The sequence below is a fragment of the Pieris brassicae genome, chromosome 7 (genome assembly GCF_905147105.1).
Source record: "Pieris brassicae chromosome 7, ilPieBrab1.1, whole genome shotgun sequence".
Lineage (NCBI taxonomy): Eukaryota > Metazoa > Arthropoda > Insecta > Lepidoptera > Pieridae > Pieris > Pieris brassicae.
In genome coordinates, this window is record NC_059671.1 from 16278703 (window position 1) to 16300199 (window position 21497).

Consider the following 21497-nt stretch of genomic DNA (forward strand, 5'->3'; position numbering starts at 1 on the left):
ACATATTATTGTTATTTTCCGTGTTGTGTTGGAGTGCAAAGACTGACTGCTTGTGTTTCCACGTTACTTTCATTATGTCCCTACAAAATTAATAATTTTTACCTTTAATAATATTATCTTATTTAACGATGACTATTTGTAATCGATTATGATGAATACTGGCCATTTATTTGTAATAAAAAATAAATTCTTGTACTTACACAAATTTCTTTATTAATATTAAGGGGATAGCCAAGCATATAGGACATTTTACCCGTCAAGCAATTGATAAACTTTTCTAGCACGGCCTTCTGAAAAATAAAATATGTACGCGAAATAGAACAAGCTAATATTGGAAAGGTGAAACTTGCAGCTCTGGAACTGGTGTCGCAGTATACGAAAATATATATTTAAGGACTTGTCATTAAATGACCATATTTAATCACGCGTCCCGATTTATATTTCATCCATCCAAAAGGTCGTATTGTTGAAAAAAAAAGTGAAACACTAAGCACTTTCAGTACAGTTCAGTATAAATAATATAACATATTGACAGTACAGAACATTTGAAATGCTTTATGATGGAAAAAAAGAAATATGTACAAACAAATTAATGGTCTAAATTAGATATAAATTTGTTATGTAAATTATGTCTATAATTTTCATTATTTGAGAATGATTTTGGTAATTTATTAGTAGAGTGATTTAATTATATCGAGATGGCTATCATTAGAATTTTATAAGGTATAAGGGTTGGTAGGTATGCTTACTTCAGCAGATTTAGACATAGGTGTGATGATGGGAAATGCTCTAGTGAGGCAGATATCTGGATAAGTTAATGGTTCGCCACGCCAGAACCTCACTGAGTAACAAGGACGCTCTTCTTCGGGCAAACGGTATCCATGCTATTAATTAAAAAATACTGAAGTGACTTGAGTGAGTATATCTAGATACGATAGATAGGGTAGGTAGGGTTACCTACCATATCTATATCTTTATTGTCTCGGTTTCTGTAGGCTTACCACGTACAGTCGGGAGTGCACCATGGACTTTCTGTCTATGTGAGCATTTACACTCGCTCATACGGTGAAGGAAACCGGCATGGCCTAAATCCATAGTCAACGGCGTATGTCAGGCACAGAAGGATCAATTTCATGATTATTAGGCAAAATTACCATGAAACACATACAGAACTTAAGCCAAAACCAAGGGTAGTAGCGCCACTGGTTTTTTATACATTACTAGCTGACCCGGCAAACGTTGTTTTGCCATATATATTATTTATAGGAAACATTTTTTTAGTTCAATAAAAATAACTATCTACTGTAATAAAAAAATAGGGGTTGATCGTAGAGGCGTGACAATTAAGAGTTGTACCTATGTATTTTTGTATGTTGATTCATAAAAAAATAAAAACAAAAACATTTGTCTAAAAATTTGGCGTGTACACCCCTTATCACTTAGGGGTTTGAAATATAGATAGTAGCCGATTCTAAGACTTACTGAAAATGCATTAAAAATTTCATAAGAATCGGTCGAGCCGTTTCGGAGAAGTATGGGAACGAACATTGTGACACGAGAATTTTATATATGTAGAGTAATTTAGTTAAACATAATCTATAAGGATAAAAATACTTAATGAATTTAAAGTTCATTAACAACAATCGTAGAATATAAACTATAATAAATCTGAATGTACATACAATGTTCTTCCAGTGTCGACGCAAATCTTTGTAACATTTAAAATCGCTCGTCATGGGGACTGCTTCATAGTATTCTTCAATTGTTGCTTTATTCAAACTAGATTGAGATTATCATTTTTTTTTTGGTTAAGAAATGCTTGCATTTTGTAAAAAAAAAGTCTTGGCGATTTAAAGGAGTGACGAAGAGTTTATTGCGATATCGTTCGTTCTACACCTTTCAAACACAAACTCAAAAATAGTTAATTCATATAGGTAACCAGGTAGGTACACTTACGAACGTCGACTTGATTCGAGAACTGACAGTAAATGTAATTTCGAAGCATTATTTTGTTTAATGTTTTCGTAGTTTATTTAAAACTAGTGCACATATTTTTTGTTGTGGAATTGTAAGAATATGATTTCTCAAATAATCCTTATCTTGAGAAACAAATTATGTTAAGGACAATTTTTTTTCTAAATTATATTATTACTTGTGATGAATATCAATTGTGTTATTTATAATAAATATCTAGTTATAGTTATATTATTTCTTTGATTAAGTAAAAAAAAATAGTGAATTAATATACTATAAGAACAACTTTATTGCAACGTCTGGTCTTTAGAAGGAATAAATTATCCGTTTTGTAACATTTTTCATCTATGCTTTATGTTCATCGATAAATGCACTAACCAACACCACACACAGATTTTTTAATTTAAATCAGTACCTAATTGCTGAGATGAGCGCGTACGACAAAACAAACTCTGCTTTAAGATATTAGTATAGTTAGGTATTGGTAGGTTTTCTGTTATTCGAAGGTCCAGTGTGAGTTCGAATAAACGCGGAAAAAATGTTTTCCAAAGTACGCAGTACTTTATACCAAACTACTTTACGAGTGTGATATAAAACTACTAAATTTTGGAATGTTAAAATGTCATTAGACTGACAGCTTAGAAAAGATCAATAACAAATATATGTAGCTACTATAAATGGTCAGTAATGTACTAAAACTACTAGCTAACTAGATTTTCTAAAAAAAACTTAATTTTTTGGCATAACTTACCTAGGTAGGACTCTTATACATTCCCCGGGATAATACTTATCGTTACATCTCATGAGATTTATTTTCACCGGCTTTAATTCAAGTATAATGATATTATCTACAATGTATTAAAGATATCAAGTAAATTTATTATGAAGAATCTATATATAATTCAAATGTATAACTTCGACTTTTCATTGTAAAAGGGACTTTGTGCTTTGTGTTAAGAAGCTTGTCGATAACGTTTACATAACATCGGATAATATATTTTTATACAACTTTTAACTGTTTATAGTGTAACTCAATGTAGTGTTTGATTAGAAATAAATTTCGATTCAAGAGAGACTTCCTTTAAATACAATGTACATATATTTTTCATCGGTCGTAATTGGCGGTCGAACTAAACCATTCCAAGTTTATTTATGTCTATTTTTATTTTCTTCGACCATCAACAGTACATAAATTCCATAGACTAATACTGCTAAATAGGCGTTACCCTAAAGTAAGTTCAAAACCGCAACAAAGATTGTATTATTTTAAAAAGCCTCAATCGTGATTCAAACATACTGAATTATTTATCGTGAATAAATAAAAAATATTGATTGATTGTATGTATGAAACCTTAAATTAATTTCTTGCGTGATGGTTAACCGCTAGAGACTTCACTATTGATTTTTCTTAATATTCCTTTATAATGTTGAAAGTGGACGGGTTTGTTGTGAGGTCTTAACTATAAGAAATCTTCTATAACAATAATCAGTTTTAACATTTCTAGCGATTAATAATGAGTAATGAAACAATATCGTACTTAAGATGCTTTGTGATATATCAGAATATTTTTTGCATCAACCGATCGTTTATGTTTAATAACATTAAATATAAATTAATATCTTTTATACTTTTCACGCTATCTCTCGTACTTATGTTGAGTTTTATAATTTACGATGAAGTATACAAAACTAACAGAGTCTGGTATTTTTACTCAGTTAAAGCACTGTCCGCATTCGTAGTTATTTATTCAAGTGTCTCAGTGACAAAAAATAAGCTTTTCTTTCGTATTCTTGAAAAGTTAGATGGTCAAAATAATTTTCAAGACAAAAATAAAGTGGTTAGCAAGACTACCATGTTCTCGATATCCGTTTCTATAATTTCTATAATATTCGATTTTATTGGTTTGAAAATTATAAATTTACCAAACAGTGTGGTTATCATGGGAACAATGGCATTCAGTGTGACAGATACTGAGTTGAGTCTCAATTCCATAATAACTGAAATATTTAATACCCGACTCGACTCGACAGTAAAGAATAGCAATCCGGAAAACACCGCGATTATTTACAAACGATTGTTGCTCGCTGCTGCTTGCTTCTTCCAGGCTTTTAGTAACCAGGTAACTACTAATTATAACCGTTTCAGCCGATTAGAAAATTTTTATTTTAACAATTTTGTTCTAGGTGATTTTTTATAATTTTATGTAATTTACACGAAAATGTAATTATGCAGAATAATGTAATGTATACTAATGGATAGATAATTCCATGATTTTATTTTAGCCAGTACACGTAAAAAGCTAACCCATCAGCTGTAAATAAATATAATTGCAGATCTGTTAAAGATATTGGATAACACTGCTTTTGACACAAAAAAAACAATGAACCTTAGAAATATACTGTAGATTCTAAAATAAGGTCCGTTTTTAAAAGTACAAAATATCAACTCTTGAACTTTGCAGTAGCACAACTTGGAAAAGTATATGGCCTTATTGACGACTACTTAAGTAGGTACAAGGGTACATGTTTTACGTGACTGACGTGGCTTCTTATTAAATAAAAAAAATAGTTTAAATACTGAATAAAGTATTTTAAATAATCTATTTCAAACTTTCTTAATTTCAGACGACGTTCCTGGTGTTGGTAACGCTTTTGATGAGTGTTATTTATTCTAGCACTTCCTTTTTAGCCACTTTCGAGTATATGGTAAGTTGATATTGAATATAACAATAATTTAATTATGAATAAAATCTTAACCAAATTAAAAAAAAAAAAACGTTGTTGTACTATTAATTCGGTGTGTATTGCGATGCTTATACGTTGTGCGAGGAAAGCATCAGCTCTGGTACTACAGGTACTTTCTTTCCACTACAAAGAAACCATATCGAACAAAATAATAAATACCTGTTACAGGCTTCTTGTGCCTATGTTTTTACCAATTTGTTCTTTTTATATGTTTGATTGCATGTATGTAACATTAGATTTACAAAGAACAATAAATTTTATTTTAGTAATAAAATTAACAATATAAAATAAAAACAAAATTTCAATTGTTTTTTTATAAACCCTGGGTTACAGACAATCCTACGCATTTTCTTTATTTGGCGAGAACTAAGATCGCTAAGTTCGTTATGGATGTATTGTGCTGCAGTAGAGAAAACTAAAAGCCTCTGTGAACGAATAGAGTTTGAGCTTGCTGAAAAACTTGTCTTTGAAAATTTTGGTAAGTGTTTACGGATCTTATATCTGTAATAGCTAAATTAGATTTGTTACGTTGCTACGCAGGAGCACTCACCGTCTGAAAACACGTTCTATGCGCTCCAATGCATGTCTCAACATCATGTTAGTGCAAATAACTGTATAGAAATACACCTCAACGGTAAAATATAATTTATGATATACATACAAGTATACACAATGAAGGATGTAATAAATAGTAGACATTTTCTTATTAGAGTTGTCAAAGATAGAACTTATAAGACCTGACCCAAGGAGTCACGACAGCCATGCACTAAAAGGTTGTATTTTTATATTTTCATTTCACAGACTCAAATTGTGAGGTTAAATTGCGACGCTTGATACGATGTATCAACTCCATGCAGTTACAAAAGTTGATTAGTGGCGCACCAATTATCTCATCGCAACTACCATACAAGATATTAGATTGGACACTTAATTACCTTATTATTATTGTACAAGTAAGTATTTTAATAAAACCTTTTTTTTCAAATACTTTTATTAAATTTTTTTATTGATATTAGATATTATTATATTCCATCTATGTTTTGGTTTACGAATTTTGTCTTTTAATAGTACTTTTATCGAATTATAGGTATATGCGGCATATAACTAAATGACCAAAACTAAAGAAACAGAGCACAGATGACCGACTGTCGTTTTATGTGATTTTCTTGGCAGTTCATACGTGGTTACTTAGGCTTAAAATGATATATGAGAACGTGTTTTGTGATTTCGGCATCAACTTAGCAATGGCATGATTAAATATTTATATTGAATCAAAATAACCTTGTAACTTCTATTAAGACGATGACCTGTAATATTTCGTAAATGTTTAAATTTTTGGTAAATTTGCCATGAATTATAAAAAAAATTCTTTTAACCTAAGTATCATTAGTCAAATTTTATGTACAAAGCCTATTTAAAGTAAATTGTATTTTTTATGTTATGAGATACAAAACTAACTAGGTTAACAATTATAAGTTACTAGCACTCTAGTGTAAAATTTCTTCTTTTTATATAGTGGTTGTAATTAAATTTGTTACTATAATTTCTTTATATTAATGGTGTTTTCCATAAACATTTAATTTACCAAATATTGTCATAATATTTTTATGTTAAGAGAAATTTCAGTTATTAATGTTGTGTTCAGTTAGTCAGTTTTGTAATTCCTACCACTTGTCATGATATAATTCAAAATTAATATTCACAATAAGTAACATTAATGTAATACAATAAGCACTTACAATTACTGTAAAAAGACAATACGAATAAAGTACCCAGATCAACGTTTTAATTTTTTCGTCTAGTTTTGTTTTTATTCAATTATGGCGAGTATAATGGAGAAAAAAATTAATTTAGTTACTGCACATTAGTTTGGCCAAGAGCTGTTACTAGTAATTTTATGAAATATTGTATATTTTACGAGTTTTTTTAAATAAAAAGCAGTTGGCCTTTTCATCATTTCTGTTCGGCGAAACATCGGATCGTCCGTCTCATCTGAGTCGAACTTCGAGCATACGTTTGTTTCACTAGTAGTAGTCACTCGTCCTCGTTTCATTGAGACGAGAACACTACGCTTCTTAGCGCCAGCGCTCGATATAATACGTGGGTAACACTGAAAATGTTTAGAACTGGCCAGTTGAATCATTGCTGATGAAAACTTTTTATGAAATTTAATTTAGGAACTCTTTGGTAACCTAATGTAGTATATTGCATTCATTTGTCATTTGTTTTTTTGAATTAGCGGCAAATCTAAAAATCTTGTTACACGTGAAAATGAACTTAGGAAAATATTATATTCGGCCAATGATTTATTATGACTTTCATTTTGGGCTTTCTCAACAACAAAGCTATGATAGGCTGTGATTAGCATTTCTTAATCTCTTGACACTATTTACAATTGCTTTTACGATCTTAACCGTGGACGTAGGAATCTCAATGGTGATCCGCGTGATGGACGTCTTTTGACAGCGACTATTGAAGATAACATCACTGCTGTGCGACGCATGATAGACGAAGATAAGAGAGTGACCTATCAGCAAAAATATTCAAAAAATATTACACGAACATTTAGGCGTCAGCTTTGTACCAGATGGATTCCCCATACTTTAACTGACGACCAGTAACACCTTCGCATGGACTGGTGTCGCCAAATGTTTAGACAACGGCGGTGACTCAAATGCTGTATTTGATATCGTCACAGGTGATGAAAGCTGGATATATTGCTACGAATCCGAAACCAAAAAATAATCAGCTGGTGGGTGTTTCCTTTCGAGGATTGGCCAACTAAGGTTGTCAAGGAAGTCAAGGAAAAAGATGATTGCCTCATTCTTTGGTCGAGAAGGTCATTTCGCGAATCTTCTACCACAAGATGGAAGGACAGTTACTGCAGACTGGTATTTCAATCGCTGTTGCGTGTTGTCTTGGAAAAAAATCGACAGCAGCGCCCTCGAAGCAGGATCCTCCGTCACCACAACAATGCTTCAGCGCACTCCGCAAAACGGACTGTTGAATATTTGACTATGGCAGGTGTCGAGATAATGGGTGATCGTCCATACAGTCCTGACCTGGCGCCCTGCGTCTTTCATTTATTACCAAGAACTAATGATAAAATTCGAAGTATTCGCTATACGAGCCCTGAAGATGTGATGAAAGCGTACGAAAATGCCATAGAAGAGAGTTCCATCGAATGCGATGATGTGTAGAGAGGAACGGAGATTACATCGAAAAAAAATTAAAGTATTAGCATCTTTCTACATTAAGCCGTTTTTAATTTTCTAAACATTTTCAGTGTGAGCTAGGTATAATATTTACTACTATTAAAATTTAAAGACCTTTCCCAAAAACTTAACACTTTTATATTTATATAATATTAGTAAGTTCAATAAAAAAAACTGTGTGTCTTCTAGTGTACACAGGTAACTAATAAGTGAAACTTCTTCATCGAAACATGATCTACTGTATGCAACTTTAGATAAAGTTTAACAAAAGGCTTTTATTATCATAGATATGAGTACAAATAATCATTTTACCATATTACTACTAAGATTATTACAGAATTTCATTAATTGTTTGTTTAAAATTTATTACTATCATTGTAATCGTTATTATATATTTTTGTTATTAATGGCTTCGAATTACTTCGAATCAATGGTAGAAACAAGAAAAAGATGGCACGTAACGGAAAAATGGGACGCATAACCCAAAAATGTGACGGTAATTTGTTTTCCAACGTCGATAAAAAAGTTTCACTTTACTTTACTACACACCGCGTAGTATATGTAAACTAAACCGATTTATTATTTTATTGAAAATGATACGTGTATGATTGTTAGGTGTCAATACCAAATAAGGTTAGGTATCAATAAAAGAAAAAGAAATCAACTATCTAACAATGGTTAAAAATATTAGACGAAAATAACTCGTTCTTATACTTTTTACTAGCATTATAAAGTAACAAACAGTGTCATCATTATCGAAATATATTCTAGAATCGGTTTTGTAGTTTTAGAGATACAAACAAACTAAAAAATATAGATAATATAGATATGTTCGGCTCTGACAAATAACACTTACACTCAGGTGAGTTGGTTTGCATACGTTGTGCTTTGGTATGGTAGACACATAATCACGGTTAATCTGGCACTCCCTATGTAGTAAACCACATATTATTATATTACCTTCTAAGTTCTACGCACCGTTCAAGATACTCTCGAGATTCTTCTTCTATAGATGCACGACCGTTGCGGCGCGGTGATTACGTTTGTCACTAAATCGGACGAAGCGACACGGGTGGATGAAATCATAAATGTTTATAGCCTTCTATGAAAGCTTATTGACTACTTGAGTCTAAATTCGCAAGTAATCATTCATTGAAGCGTAAATGGAACCCCCTTTGGAATAAATATAAAATAATATTTTCCAAATTAATAAGACTGCCAAGACGCATTGACAAAAATATCTTGACCAAAGCTAAATAATCTTGAAAAGCGAATAATCAATGTTAACACTAATTCATAAGAGCTAAATTTTTCTAAGATACATACGCGTTTGTTGAGTTCAATTCAGATTTACTATTAGTAAATATTAAAAAAAATAGCTGACACAAAAACAACGCTGCATAAAACAAAGTTATAATTAACTCCCCGGAGTTAATCAAAAAGGAATTTTAATTTAACATTCTCCCACGAAAGTAGCCTCTATTTAATAAACAACGTATTAAACAAAAACAGGAGATAATTAATTTAATTTACGTTTTCCGTGTGCTTCATATTATGTGAATTGAGCTTGATATTAAGCACTTCACCGTAATCTTATTTAATGGATTAAGCCTATCCATGGATCCATATCCATATCAATCTTAGATTGAAATGAAATGAATGGAAACATATATTTACTTAGCCTCTCTTTAAATCGAAATATATTTTGCTTCTAATAATCACCAAAATTTTGATAAGTAACGTGCTAAAAAATCTCAAACAAGACCGAAAGCACTAATGACACCGGGCATATTAAATTGACTACTAATTCCGCTATTAAATACATAGATTTAAAAACAATATGCACAATATATATAGTTTTGCTTAAACTTACCGTTAACAGAACAGAAACATTGAATGCCTTCTTGAATACCTGCTGTTGTTAAGAAATTCCTATTATTTATGAAATAATTGTATCCTACTGTATTCCAGGTAGGTGCTATTTTCGCACTCATAGTGTAATAGAAACACATTTTGTATATATCGCTTTCCACCTTGCGTATATCTCCGTCCTATAAAATCTAAAATTTATTTTTCTCCTTCAAAACAGTCGTGTTTTATTTTAATGTGCATTTATCCATCAGGGTAATTTTAATAAGAGAAGATGGTATAATTTTAAGTTTCTTCCTTGATTATTATAGTATATTGATATAACTATAATTTTATATAAAGACGAGGTGACGACTGACTCATAATCTATTTAACACATGGGTGCAACAGTTTTTAAAAATCATAATATAAAGCACTAACCTGGATAAGAGAAAATCTCAAGAACAATGAATTTAGACGGTCATAATCTTCACCACGACGCGGGAATATTATATGAACTTTCTTAACGTCACATTTATCTGGACTTGCCAGTACAGACGAGTGGGAGAATATAATCATTCTGTAGATTCATATTATTTATATATTTAGAAATAATAAATTTATTTGTATAAATACCATTAAAATATTACTTGCCTACACTTCAATATTTTCCAATGAAAATCTGACGGCGCGGAACGGTCATGTTTATCATATAAATTAGCAGTTGCAACAACATAGCCCAAACTCTCATAGTTGGGGTATGCTAAGTTGTATATTTTAGTCATTTTTGACGCACAAAGCTTTCCTATTAATAACGTTTTTAAAAATGCTAAGTACGTGATGTCCAAAATTAAAATTTTGCAAATAGGCGCCAATTTCCGACCGACTGACATAGACAATAAACTGGATAAGGAACTTCGATGGATTAAAAAGCTGAGATCATATTCTAGTAAAGAATAATATGTTTGTGTTCTGTGTTCTAACAAATAAAATTGTCCGGCAGTTTTCGAAACGTTAAATATATTTTCTAAAAATCATTTTGTGTTGTATAACACCTAAATGAAAAATAAAATTTATCAATGGCGCTACAACCTTTTTAGGTTTGGGCCTCAGATTTCTGTATCTGTTTCATGATCATTTGTCAATCTAATAGGCAAGCCTTCTGTGCCTGACCCACGCCACGCCATCGACTTTTTCGGGTCTAAGGCAAGCCGGTTTCCTCACGATGTTTTCCTTCAACGTTCGAGCTAAATTTAATGTTAAATGCGCAAATAGAATTGGTGCACAGCCGGGGATCGAACTTATGACCTTTGGGATGAGAGTCGCACGCTGAAGCCACTAGGCCACCACTTAAATGAACAAAATATAAAAGTAAAATAGTAATAAAACGAATTTTATTTTAAAAAATGTATTAAATTATAAAAACCTAATATCACTCATACAAAAAAAGTCACGAGGCGGTTAATAATACGTCAACTAAGGAAGCTTAATAATAAAGGAAAAGCATTAAAATATTAGGTTATTTCAATCACTTGCCCCTGATGTAGACATCGCTTCGGTAAATGAAACATACAACCAAATGTTCAAAAGTCAAAATTATATAATCCACGTAATCAGCGTCGGATGTCGGTAAAAAAATATACAATACATGAAAAAACTTATATTTTATAAATCGAATTAAAAATTTTGTTTGAATAACACGGTTTAGGCGTTCTTATGTCGGCAGACTTTATAAATTTGACATTTGCATATTTAGATATAGATTATTCTAATAATTGATGATGACGATTTACGACTCACTCAGATATAATATCAAATGTAAATTAAAAATCTTATCGTAATAAAAAAACTTAATTATTATGTTGTTCAAATTGGTCTCGTGCTCTACGAAGAACGCCTTGTGTCTTATGAATTTGGCGGCAAATCGCCCTTTGGGCGTTTCGTTTCATCATATTTGCTGCGTTTAGTTGCGTCAACGTCTCCGCTAACGTCGCTTTGGTTCTGGCAAGCTTCTGTTTCAACGTTACATTTTCCTTTAGTAGAGAACCTGAAAGTTTCGTTTGTTCGTATATAAAATGGAAGAACAAAATACAAATTTTATATTGGGGTTAGGTTAGGTTAGGGTTAGGCAACAAAGGGCATTATATTGGGCCCTACTTCCAAATGTATTTATTTTTAATATTATAAACACAAAAGTTTTTACTAACAGTTTTTTGATTTGATAAATAACCTGACAGATCTATATACTTAGATGTTTTTTTTAGTTGAATCTATTTAGACTAAGTCGTTATTAGTAGCTATGATAAGCGGGAAAAATGCGTTCATCTACGACTACTCACGTGGTGACAAATTAACGGCATCGTGTTCCAAACTTGACAGTCTGTCACTATCGATTCCCTGGTCTGGTGAAGTTGGTCGATCCTCTTCAGAATTGTGACCTTCATAGTATGCCACGACCTTATTATCCACTTCCGCTGCCCTGCGGGTGAGCTCCATTTCCAACTGAGACTGAGCTTCCATCACAGAGGACAACTTTTCTCTAGTCTCTTCCAATTCTCTTTCTACCCTCAATCTTTCGTGTTGCGCTCTCGCTCGCTCCAAAGCAGCCTGTGACGCCTGAACGGTTGCTTCATCCGCAGCTCGACGTAAAGAACGCTCATTCTCCAAAAACGTGACCTCTAAATCGGATTTCTCTGCGCGTAATTTCTCAATTATTTCATCATTGTACGCAATTTGCTGTTCGTTCTCATTTATACGGGACTCCAAGACTAATATAGTCTTCTTCAGAGATTCCATACTAGAGTTGGACTCTAGTATCTGAGATCGCTCTGTCTCCAGAGCTATCCTATAATCATCCCTTTCTTGTTCGAGGTCAACGATTTGTTGCATCGCAGAATCTAGTTTTTTAGCGAGTTCCTTATTATCTTCTTCTAACTCTTGGCTATATTGTGTCAAGTCATCGACTCGCTCAAGTAAGGTAACATTTGCCTTGCCATCTTCGGAGCGCGATCCGAAAGATATACGTGACCTTCGTGATCTGTGTTTAATGCTTTCCGAATCTCTTTCTTTTTCTGTTACCCTGGTCTGTGATAAGCCAACTCTAGCTAAAGACACATTTCTGTCTGGTTCTGACCAACATTCGGATTCAGAAATCGCATCTGCCCGAGGATACGATCGTGTAGGGTTTCTAGAGGTTATGTTTTCATCATTACACGTCATATGATGTCCAAACATAAGAGTTAAGTCTTCGAGTCTCATAGATTGTGACATATCAAGGATACTTTCGTCCATTGTCATATCTCCCAACGCCATGGACTCATCAAGCTTCAATCCAACTGGAAGGGCCAGACTTTGCTCTAAAATGCTCTCAGCTAGCTTTTTCTTCTCCTCTCCAAGTACACATCTGAAATATATTACAATTTACTATTGACAGTACTTTTAGTATACTAGATGGAATTGATACATTTAATATGTACAAATTTAAAAAAAGAACTATAATTATTTCTGAACATTGATTGAAATAACTATAATTCAATATTTAACATACTTGTGGGATAACAGTTTATCGAGGAAAAGCGCCATCTCTTGTAACCTCTTTGTCAAAACTTTTTGTAAGTTCCTGAAAAAGAAAAAAATCAGATACATGTGCAATATTAATGTCATTTATTTACTTTTATTGAATAAGCAACGAACCCAGAATCAGTTTGTACATTAAGTTCGCTATTGTTCTGGAATTGTCTCAATTTATTTTCCAGCTCAATAATATGTTCATCTTTGCATTTGATAATTCCTTCATATTTTTCCATTTGTGAATCGCTTACATGTGCGTATGTCAGTTCCTTATCCTGAAATGAATTGGATGATATTATAATACTAAATTTCTTTTTAGGTTTTTTTTTTGGTTGTAGTGCCATTGATTTTTTTTTATAAAAAAAAATATAGTCGTAAGTTGCCAAGAATACTACTACAATTATAACTACATTTGAGTAGAAAACACTTTTTTAACCGGATAAAAGCTATTTGTATTATTATAAACTTATATTTATGTAAAAAATACAATACAATAGTCGATACCAAATAAATACAGATAACACAACTTTATCTACAGCTGTGATACTTTTGATATTCTACTTTTTGTCTTCAGTGTAAAGCACGCGAAACTTCGGAAAAAAATTAAATTTAAAATTATGTAAATAATTATAAGTTTATAATAATAACAAATAGCTATAATCCGGTTAAAAAAGTGTTTTCTTTCTAAGTGTAAAAGCTATGTTAATAAAAGACAATACTATGAACATTTGAGTAGTTTCTAACCACATACAAGACGAGATAATAACTCAAGTTAGCTTTACGAATGTATATCTGTTACATTAAAAATGTAAATCACGATTTTTATCAATTCACGTTCAATAAAATACAAATCATTAAATTAAATGTAAAACAGAGATATTAGCTATAACTTATGGTCAACAATTTCGATAGTCGCGTTTAACTAAGAAAGTGATAACAAAATGCCAGCCCTGTACACAAAGTCATTATGATAAATATTCTAATGACTGTAATTATAATATCTAAGTTGTAAATTAATAGTAATTAATCTTACCAGTTTCAATCGCTTGATTTCCTTATTTTGTTGCTGAATTTTCTTTAAGCATTCTTTAATCATTTGAAGGGCCTTTCTATTTTCTCGTCTAAGCTTTGTCATTTGATCCTGTAATTGGTTCTCCAGTGAAAACGTTTTTATATAACAAATGTACGTTCTTAATAATTTGTGCGTCACACACAGAAAATGCTTTGATAAACAGCAATTTAATAAGATTTATGGTCTTTATGAATAAAAATGTATGTATGTGTTTTGACTATGAAAATGCTTAGAGTAAACACACTATTACCGTATTATACCGTGTGGGACCGTACATCATGACTATCTCATAATTATAAATTCAAAGTAAATAATACTTTGTTGTATGCGAATACTATATCAACATCCATTAACGGTTAATCTGCGTAAATATTTCATTACTGGAGTTCCGTCAGTAATGTAATATTTATTTTCGTTAAGGTTTTATTCATAACTAGCTACCGCCGCGAATTTGGTCCAGCCGTCTTCGAGTTTTGGCTACGAATTTAGAGATCTACTTTTACTTATATAGAAATTAGAAGTAGATTTAATCGAATAACATATTTATGACTTCTCAATATCATTTGATAGCGTAACACGTTAGATCACACTATTAGTTTACAGATACCGGCAAACATCTTGAACAAATGTCCTTGCCTGCGCAGAAGCGATTTTTAGGTATCACTGAGGGGGGGGGGGGGGGGGATGTCGATCGCGTGATTGGTAAATCAGTTGACGTTTGTGTCCCGCGCTGTGTACGATGTACAACTGTGTATGATGCGCAAACTTTCCCTCACTTGAATGCTCAAGAAGTTTGCCAGTATCTGTAGCCGAATAAAAAAAAAATATATACATACCAAATCCTCATTGTTAACTGTTACAGCCAGATATTCCCTGTAAATATAACATTAGAAATTGAAAAATCTTAATGATTTATATGTTGGCCCTATGTCATAATTGGGGCTGAAACATTATTAGAATATATTTCCATACTTTGGTTCGCTTGCGTGACAAACTTAGTATTATCTCATTGCGTAATATAATAGATATCATATTAAGATAACATTAGGTGTATCTAGTTACTAATTATTATTTTACTAAGACTATGTGTACTATGTCATAGCAACATACTTGTCCAGACTTTGTGTAGTGGGATAGTCGCACATGAACTTTTAGTAGAAATAAACCAAAAACAAATTCTAACGCTGGGCTAAACATATAACTAGAAATTTCCCTATAAAACCTTCTTTATATAAAATGTATAAAACGAAATTTAGTAATATGGCATAGGTTTCGCAGGTGATCGAATACCATAACATTCATTAGCAAGGCGTAAAAGTATCGGAATAGAATAAAAAAAAAACAATGGCGCTACAACCTATTTAGGTCTGGGTCTCAGATTTCTGTATCTGTTTCATGATCATTTGTTAATCGAATAGGCAAGTAAGTGATCAGCCTTCTGTGCCTGACACACACCGTCGACTTTAAGGCAAGCCGGTTTCCTCAAGATGTTTTCCTTCACTGTTCGAGCTAATGTTTAATGCGTACATAGAAAGAAAATCCATTGGTGCACACCCGGGGATCGAACCTACGACCTCAGGGAAGAGAGTCGCACGCGCATGAAGGCGCTAGGCCAACATAGCTCTGGAATAGAATAATACAAATAAATGCATACCCTGCAGATTCCGATTCTAGGCCCCTTTCATTTTCCTTTTCCACTTGATTTCCAGCACACTGAAAAACGTTTGATTACGTAGACATTTACGAGTATTGAAGGAGTTAAAGATATCAACTGCGTAAGCAAAAGGCGGGATTCAAATTTAGTTTTGGTATTCGTAAACATTGTATATTAAAAGTTTCGTTAAAAATGTTATTATTACAACATCCATATGTTTCTTTCTACTTTACGAATACCAAAACTAAAAAGTAAATACAATCGCAATTAAATTTATAATATAGAGAACGCTCGAAATCAATAAGGCAGCCTGTTCTAAAATATGTATAAATACCTGTGTTATTTCATTTTGTTTGCATTCCGGGTTGCTGTGCATTGATGCTTCAGCTGTTTCGGTTGATAATGAACCCTTAAAAATAGTTTAATTGTATATATGTATAGTGGCCGGATCGTAGATCATTTTATAAAAAGTTTATATTTTTTTATAGACATGACGCTCATGCCGTTCACACTGCCAGAAGGGTCGCTAGTGCGTTGCTGGCTTATTAAAATATTTATGGGTTATATTTACATACTACTACTACCAAGCCACTTTTAAAGATTAGTTTAAAATGAAATAGTAAATTCTTACCTGATTCTCCAAAACATCGATAGCTTCTGCCGCAGCTGCCAATAACGCTTGTTTATCACTTAATTGCCTCTTCAATTCCTCCACTTCCACTTGAAGCCTCACATTATGTTCCAAAAGACCCTGGAAAGTAAAACATTTTTTTTATTGAAGCAAAAAAAAATGAAATTTACAGATTCTTCCCTAAGTTACAGAGAAGTTTTCGGATTAAAAAGTTGCCGATAATATAAAAGTTTTACTCACTTGAACGGCGGGCGGGCATCCATGTCCTAAATTCTCCTCGAGAAAGTAAACTCGTAATTTGAGTTGGAAATTTTCTTTTCGGAGTGCGTTAAGTTGTTCCTCATACTGTTTCAAGCTTACACCACTTGCCGATGTCACGTCTAAAATAACAATTAGGTACATATATTATTTAACAAACATATTAATTTAATTGTACAGATATAACATTTATTTTCTTACTAAACACATGAAAAATAATTTATTAGAATGGAAAGTAAACCAAAGTTTTAAATCTCACATACCATGAATTTCTGTATATGGTGCCATTTCAGGTAACTTTCGTGGACTCGAACTGAAAAAAAAAATCATTGAGTTTCCTATACTGTGCAACAAAGGCTAGAAAATTGTCTTTAACATAAAATATTTCATAAAAACATGGAATAAAATTTTCAAATTAAAAAAAAAATATCAACGTTGAAAACCTCCTCCTCTGGTTACACGAAATTTCTTAATATACTAAATATTTTTTTGAATAAGTTCATTCAAGTACTATTTACCAAATTATTGCTAACCTAATGGCACTATAGTTTAAAAAATCCTTTAATTGTATTTTCTTCTGGGGTGAAAGTAAGATCATACTATATCTCAGTATGTCGTACCATCTTACAATATTTCCTTACTGCCAAGATCATGAAGGGCGAGTCGTTTTTGATGTTTATAAAGTCCTTGGTAAAATTGGAAAAGCTTTTTCAAAATTATATGACGTAACACCAACAGATATACCTAGCATTCCCAAGGCCTTAACTTTAGCCTTCAACTATTTTAACTGGTTTTTATATAAAAAGGTATCTCAAATAAGTAATAAACAATTTATTGTATCCTGAAAACATAGTACATTGTAAATTTATTTTTAAATGATAAACACCATGACGTGTGTAATGAAAATATTTTGCGAATAAAACATCAATCTATCCAACGCTGACAAAGGAATAACTGATACGAATTAAGAAAAGACATTCGCGCGAAAATATTTGTGCGCGCGCACGCATGATGCAGGCTGATACGTCATAGACAAATCACAAATGACAAAACACACTTGAGAGTCAAAGTTCAAACTGATAATGCAATAATTAAAAATAATTTTGTTTAGACCAGTGTTATAGTTAGGTAATCATTAGTTATAATTTATAAACACAATTTATAATTTACATACCTAAATGGAGACGCAACGTTTTTTGATGAATTTCCATGCTTAGTATTATTAACTCGCGGTAATGTCGCCATTATAACACTCTTAATAAATATATATTGTCACTTGGAAATTACATAACGCAGCACCGATACAATATCGTTTATAAATAATAATCATTGAGTCATAAATCACTTTAGGTAAAGACGAAAACGTTTTATTCCGAACGTACACTTGGCTTTTATTATTAACAACAACACAATCACATAATATTCTTTACGTTAATCACTTCTAACAATTTTTTCTTACTTATTCTGTAATGAATTGTTTTTATTCAATGTTGATACTGTAATTAGGGTAAAGGAAGATTCGTCATATCGGATATAATCGCATCGGGATTTAGAAAAGGAAGAAAATAATGGTTTATTTACGTAAGAGCGAGATGGGTAAATCCAGAAGTTAGGGCGCAGACGGATGCTGCGGGGCGGGATGCTGATTGCAATATGCGGGACAGAAATAGAAACGACGCGTCAGTATGTAACATGTAAATTGTCCTCAGCTTTACTGAACAAAATAGCTAAGCTTTACCATTTCATGTTGCTAATACATATTATATACTAAAGGACCTACATACTTCCTATAATTACTTTTTTATGTCTACACAGTAAGCAGTTGAAATGTTAAAATAAATACCCCAAGAGATGAAGAAATAAAAGAGACAATAAGATAACAAGAGAGAATTCTAAATCTGTTTAATTGCACTACATTATTTCCATAATTATCATATAGTTTACTTTTATGTTATACAAACAACAAGAATATTTAGAAAAGGTACTTTTCTTTTAACCTTTAAAAGATAATATTGGTGGGGAATGTCAGGATGATGATTTGTTTGAATTGATTGAATAATATAGTTAATAATACTATTTTAGTGTAGTTAACCTAGCATAGACACCAACAATTTTCAATAAGCTGGAACTATTGTTGCTTAAAGTGTTTATTGGTGAGTGATTTAGTTACTTTTAATTGCTGAGGCTCTGCCCTCTAACTCTGACTGTTCCAATGGATTTTTCTTTCTAAGTGTCAACCAACAATTGCTCTATAAAGGTGGAAAATATCATGAGGTAACCAGATGTTATAGACCACAAAATAAAAAAAATATCAAATGTTATTTAATTAAAGGAAGATTACACTAAAATTTTAGTGTTTAATTGAGACGTATGAGATTCCACAGGATGTAACTTAACAAAAATGCAATTTTCGAAATTGAAAATTCACTTCAAGTCGGTGTTCAGTAAAAACAACAGCTGTCAGCTGATGAACCTTAGTTATAGTGAGTTGAAGAAGTTTATAAGACAACAAAATAGTTTAGTTGACACAAATACATACACACATTAATACATGTTTTGCATATCCTTTGGAAAACAAAAAGCTCAGGTACCAAAAAAAAAGCATTTTTATTCAATCTTTTAACTATTAAAATCAAATTTGGTAAGATTGAAACGGCAAATAGAAATTTATTTGGATTTTAAATGATTCAGTATATCAAAAACAAGCATTATAAGTTGTTAATAAATCTAAATATTTTACTATTAAAATACCATGGTGCTTACCCTATAGGCAAACTCGTCTCTCCAAGTAGTTCAGCCATTATTTCTGGATCATAAAATTACTGAAAAGAAAACATTAACTTCGGTGTATAGAACTAAACATTAACCGGCAATAATGTAAAAATAAATACTATAAGAGAAATGATGCAAATATATATACTTACAGAACTTAATTATTCAATGCAAATAACACCCCGTTAACTAAGTATTACTTAGCAAATAGCAATAACACTAGTTTTTTCGAAATTCTTTATTTTTTATTTCGACAAAATCATTTGAAAATAACCGTATTATAACTGAAACCAAAGAGTATATATATGTTAGAGACATCATTAAGCAAACGTTACCGTACACAATACATTCTGACTTTTCAAATCTGAACACAATGATAGTTTTCATTTGTCAGTATTGACAATTAACAGTCATTAGTCAATTCCAATTATATATTATCGTTGAATAAACGAGACAATCATAGAATACCTAACCCTTAAAGAATACTGTTTAAATACTTGTGTTATTAAAATAAATTCGAGTTTACTTTTATGTTTTTTGGAATTTGTAATATTGCTGAAATGTCTCTAACAAGAAACATTAGAGTAATAATTAACAGAGTGGTTCTAGCAGATAGAAGAATCGGCGTACGTTTATACTCAGATGAATCCAATGAAAACGAAGAAAAAAAACCAATTGATCCTGCCAAAGACAGAACGAAAATAATTCCTGTTGAGTTAAGCATTAAATATTTAGAAAGTAACGCATTTAATCAGACATATGGTGATAAACCTGTGTGGTTTTTTTATCGGAGAAACCATAAAGGTGGTTTCGCACCAAGAAAGACAAGACAATCGTGTATCCGCAATAGAGTAATTTCCACTGGTAATCCTTGTCCAATTTGCAGAGATGAATACCTAGTACTAGATCCGAGAAATACTAAATTATTGGAACAATTTATATCCGAATATACTGGCCAGGTAATTTTGTTTTTATATCTGCTTGTAATAATAATGCAGAACTTACTATCAACATTATCAAAAGCATTCAAAGATTTTTTATTCATACCCATTGTGCTTTCGTGATTTTTAGCATAGAGATGTTCTTATTTAAAATGTATTGACTCAAAATAAAAATGTTGAAAGAACTATGTTTATTCAGCACTTATTGCAATATAGAAAATTAAAATATATTATAAGTATTAGATTTGGCATCTCAGAGTCAACAAAGTGACAAATTAAAAAAAATATTTCAGGTTTTAGATGCTTTTAAAACTGGACTTTGTCAAAAGAAGCACAAACAACTACTGGTTGCAATTGAACAAGCTTGGGATCAAGGATATCTAACCTATGATGTACCTTTTAGGGAATATGATTATTCATTATATAAAAAGTCAAATAACTTTGTAAACTGATGAGAAATAGACGTGGGTAGAGATATATTAATTAATTTTCCTTATAGTTTGGTTCTTTGATCCTGAGTAACACATCCGATTTATGTCTGCTAAGAAGACATACTTACTTGTCTATTAAAATAAATATGTAAAAATAACACAAGATTTTTATAGCTTTTATTTGCTCTTCAACATTACTATGGCATTTATTATTAATGAGAAAACTAGTTATGTCAATTATTGCACCTAGCACAAAGCCTAGGGTAAGATTCAGAGTAGAGATTCAGTGCTAGGATTGACATATTTGATTATGACAGTCCAAAGTTTAGTCCAAGCCTTGACTGCATCTTACTGTATGTGTTTACGGTAGTAAACATTATGGTTCA

The 21497-nt window shown here is 31.7% G+C and overlaps 3 protein-coding genes across 6 annotated transcripts; 1 reads left to right on the forward strand and 2 right to left on the reverse strand.

The window, feature by feature from the left end:
- Positions 1–11: 11 nt before the first annotated feature.
- LOC123712266 (uncharacterized protein C18orf63-like) lies at positions 12–10567 on the reverse strand. Its single transcript, XM_045665276.1, has 8 exons — positions 10437–10567; positions 10224–10362; positions 9826–9985; positions 2726–2822; positions 1683–1779; positions 750–884; positions 201–290; positions 12–80 (listed from the first exon to the last, which is right to left on the reverse strand). Exons 1-8 carry the CDS (start codon positions 10565–10567, stop codon positions 12–14), a joined length of 918 nt encoding a protein of 305 aa, XP_045521232.1.
- Positions 10568–11427: 860 nt separating this feature from the next.
- LOC123712518 (centrosomin) lies at positions 11428–20057 on the reverse strand. Of its 4 annotated transcripts, XM_045665650.1 has the most exons (13): positions 19892–20057; positions 19731–19789; positions 17231–17280; positions 16950–17089; positions 16710–16829; positions 16413–16487; positions 16079–16137; positions 15261–15297; positions 14386–14493; positions 13476–13627; positions 13330–13401; positions 12122–13185; positions 11428–11829 (listed from the first exon to the last, which is right to left on the reverse strand). In XM_045665650.1, exons 2-13 carry the CDS (start codon positions 19766–19768, stop codon positions 11633–11635), a joined length of 2112 nt encoding a protein of 703 aa, XP_045521606.1. In that variant the 5' UTR covers positions 19769–19789; positions 19892–20057; the 3' UTR covers positions 11428–11632. The 4 variants fall into 4 exon arrangements, with proteins under 4 accessions (XP_045521606.1, XP_045521604.1, XP_045521607.1 ...); XM_045665648.1 differs by lacking the exons at positions 19731–19789; positions 19892–20057 and adding an exon at positions 18142–18485; XM_045665651.1 differs by lacking the exons at positions 19731–19789; positions 19892–20057 and adding an exon at positions 17588–17807.
- Positions 20058–20171: 114 nt separating this feature from the next.
- On the forward strand, positions 20172–21276 carry LOC123712520 (28S ribosomal protein S18b, mitochondrial). The gene is made up of 2 exons (XM_045665653.1): positions 20172–20698; positions 20974–21276. The coding sequence occupies exons 1-2, from the start codon at positions 20270–20272 to the stop codon at positions 21130–21132; spliced, it is 588 nt and encodes a 195-aa protein (XP_045521609.1). The 5' UTR covers positions 20172–20269; the 3' UTR covers positions 21133–21276.
- The last annotated feature ends 221 nt before the right edge of the window (positions 21277–21497 follow it).

Coding starts and splice junctions, on each gene's coding strand:
- LOC123712266 (XM_045665276.1), bottom strand. CDS start 10,567: ATGACTAAAATATACAACTTAGCATACCCCAACTATGAGAGTTTGGGC. Junction 885..1,682: donor GTCGACACTGGAAGAACATT/GTATGTACATTC, acceptor TTTAATTAATAG/CATGGATACCGTTTGCCCGA. Junction 81..200: donor ATATTAATAAAGAAATTTGT/GTAAGTACAAGA, acceptor TTAATTTTGTAG/GGACATAATGAAAGTAACGT.
- LOC123712518 (XM_045665648.1), bottom strand. CDS start 18,212: ATGGCGACATTACCGCGAGTTAATAATACTAAGCATGGAAATTCATCA. Junction 16,488..16,709: donor TCGATGTTTTGGAGAATCAG/GTAAGAATTTAC, acceptor ACTATTTTTAAG/GGTTCATTATCAACCGAAAC. Junction 16,138..16,412: donor AACAAAATGAAATAACACAG/GTATTTATACAT, acceptor AACGTTTTTCAG/TGTGCTGGAAATCAAGTGGA.
- LOC123712520 (XM_045665653.1), top strand. CDS start 20,270: ATGTTTTTTGGAATTTGTAATATTGCTGAAATGTCTCTAACAAGAAAC. Junction 20,699..20,973: donor TATCCGAATATACTGGCCAG/GTAATTTTGTTT, acceptor AAAATATTTCAG/GTTTTAGATGCTTTTAAAAC.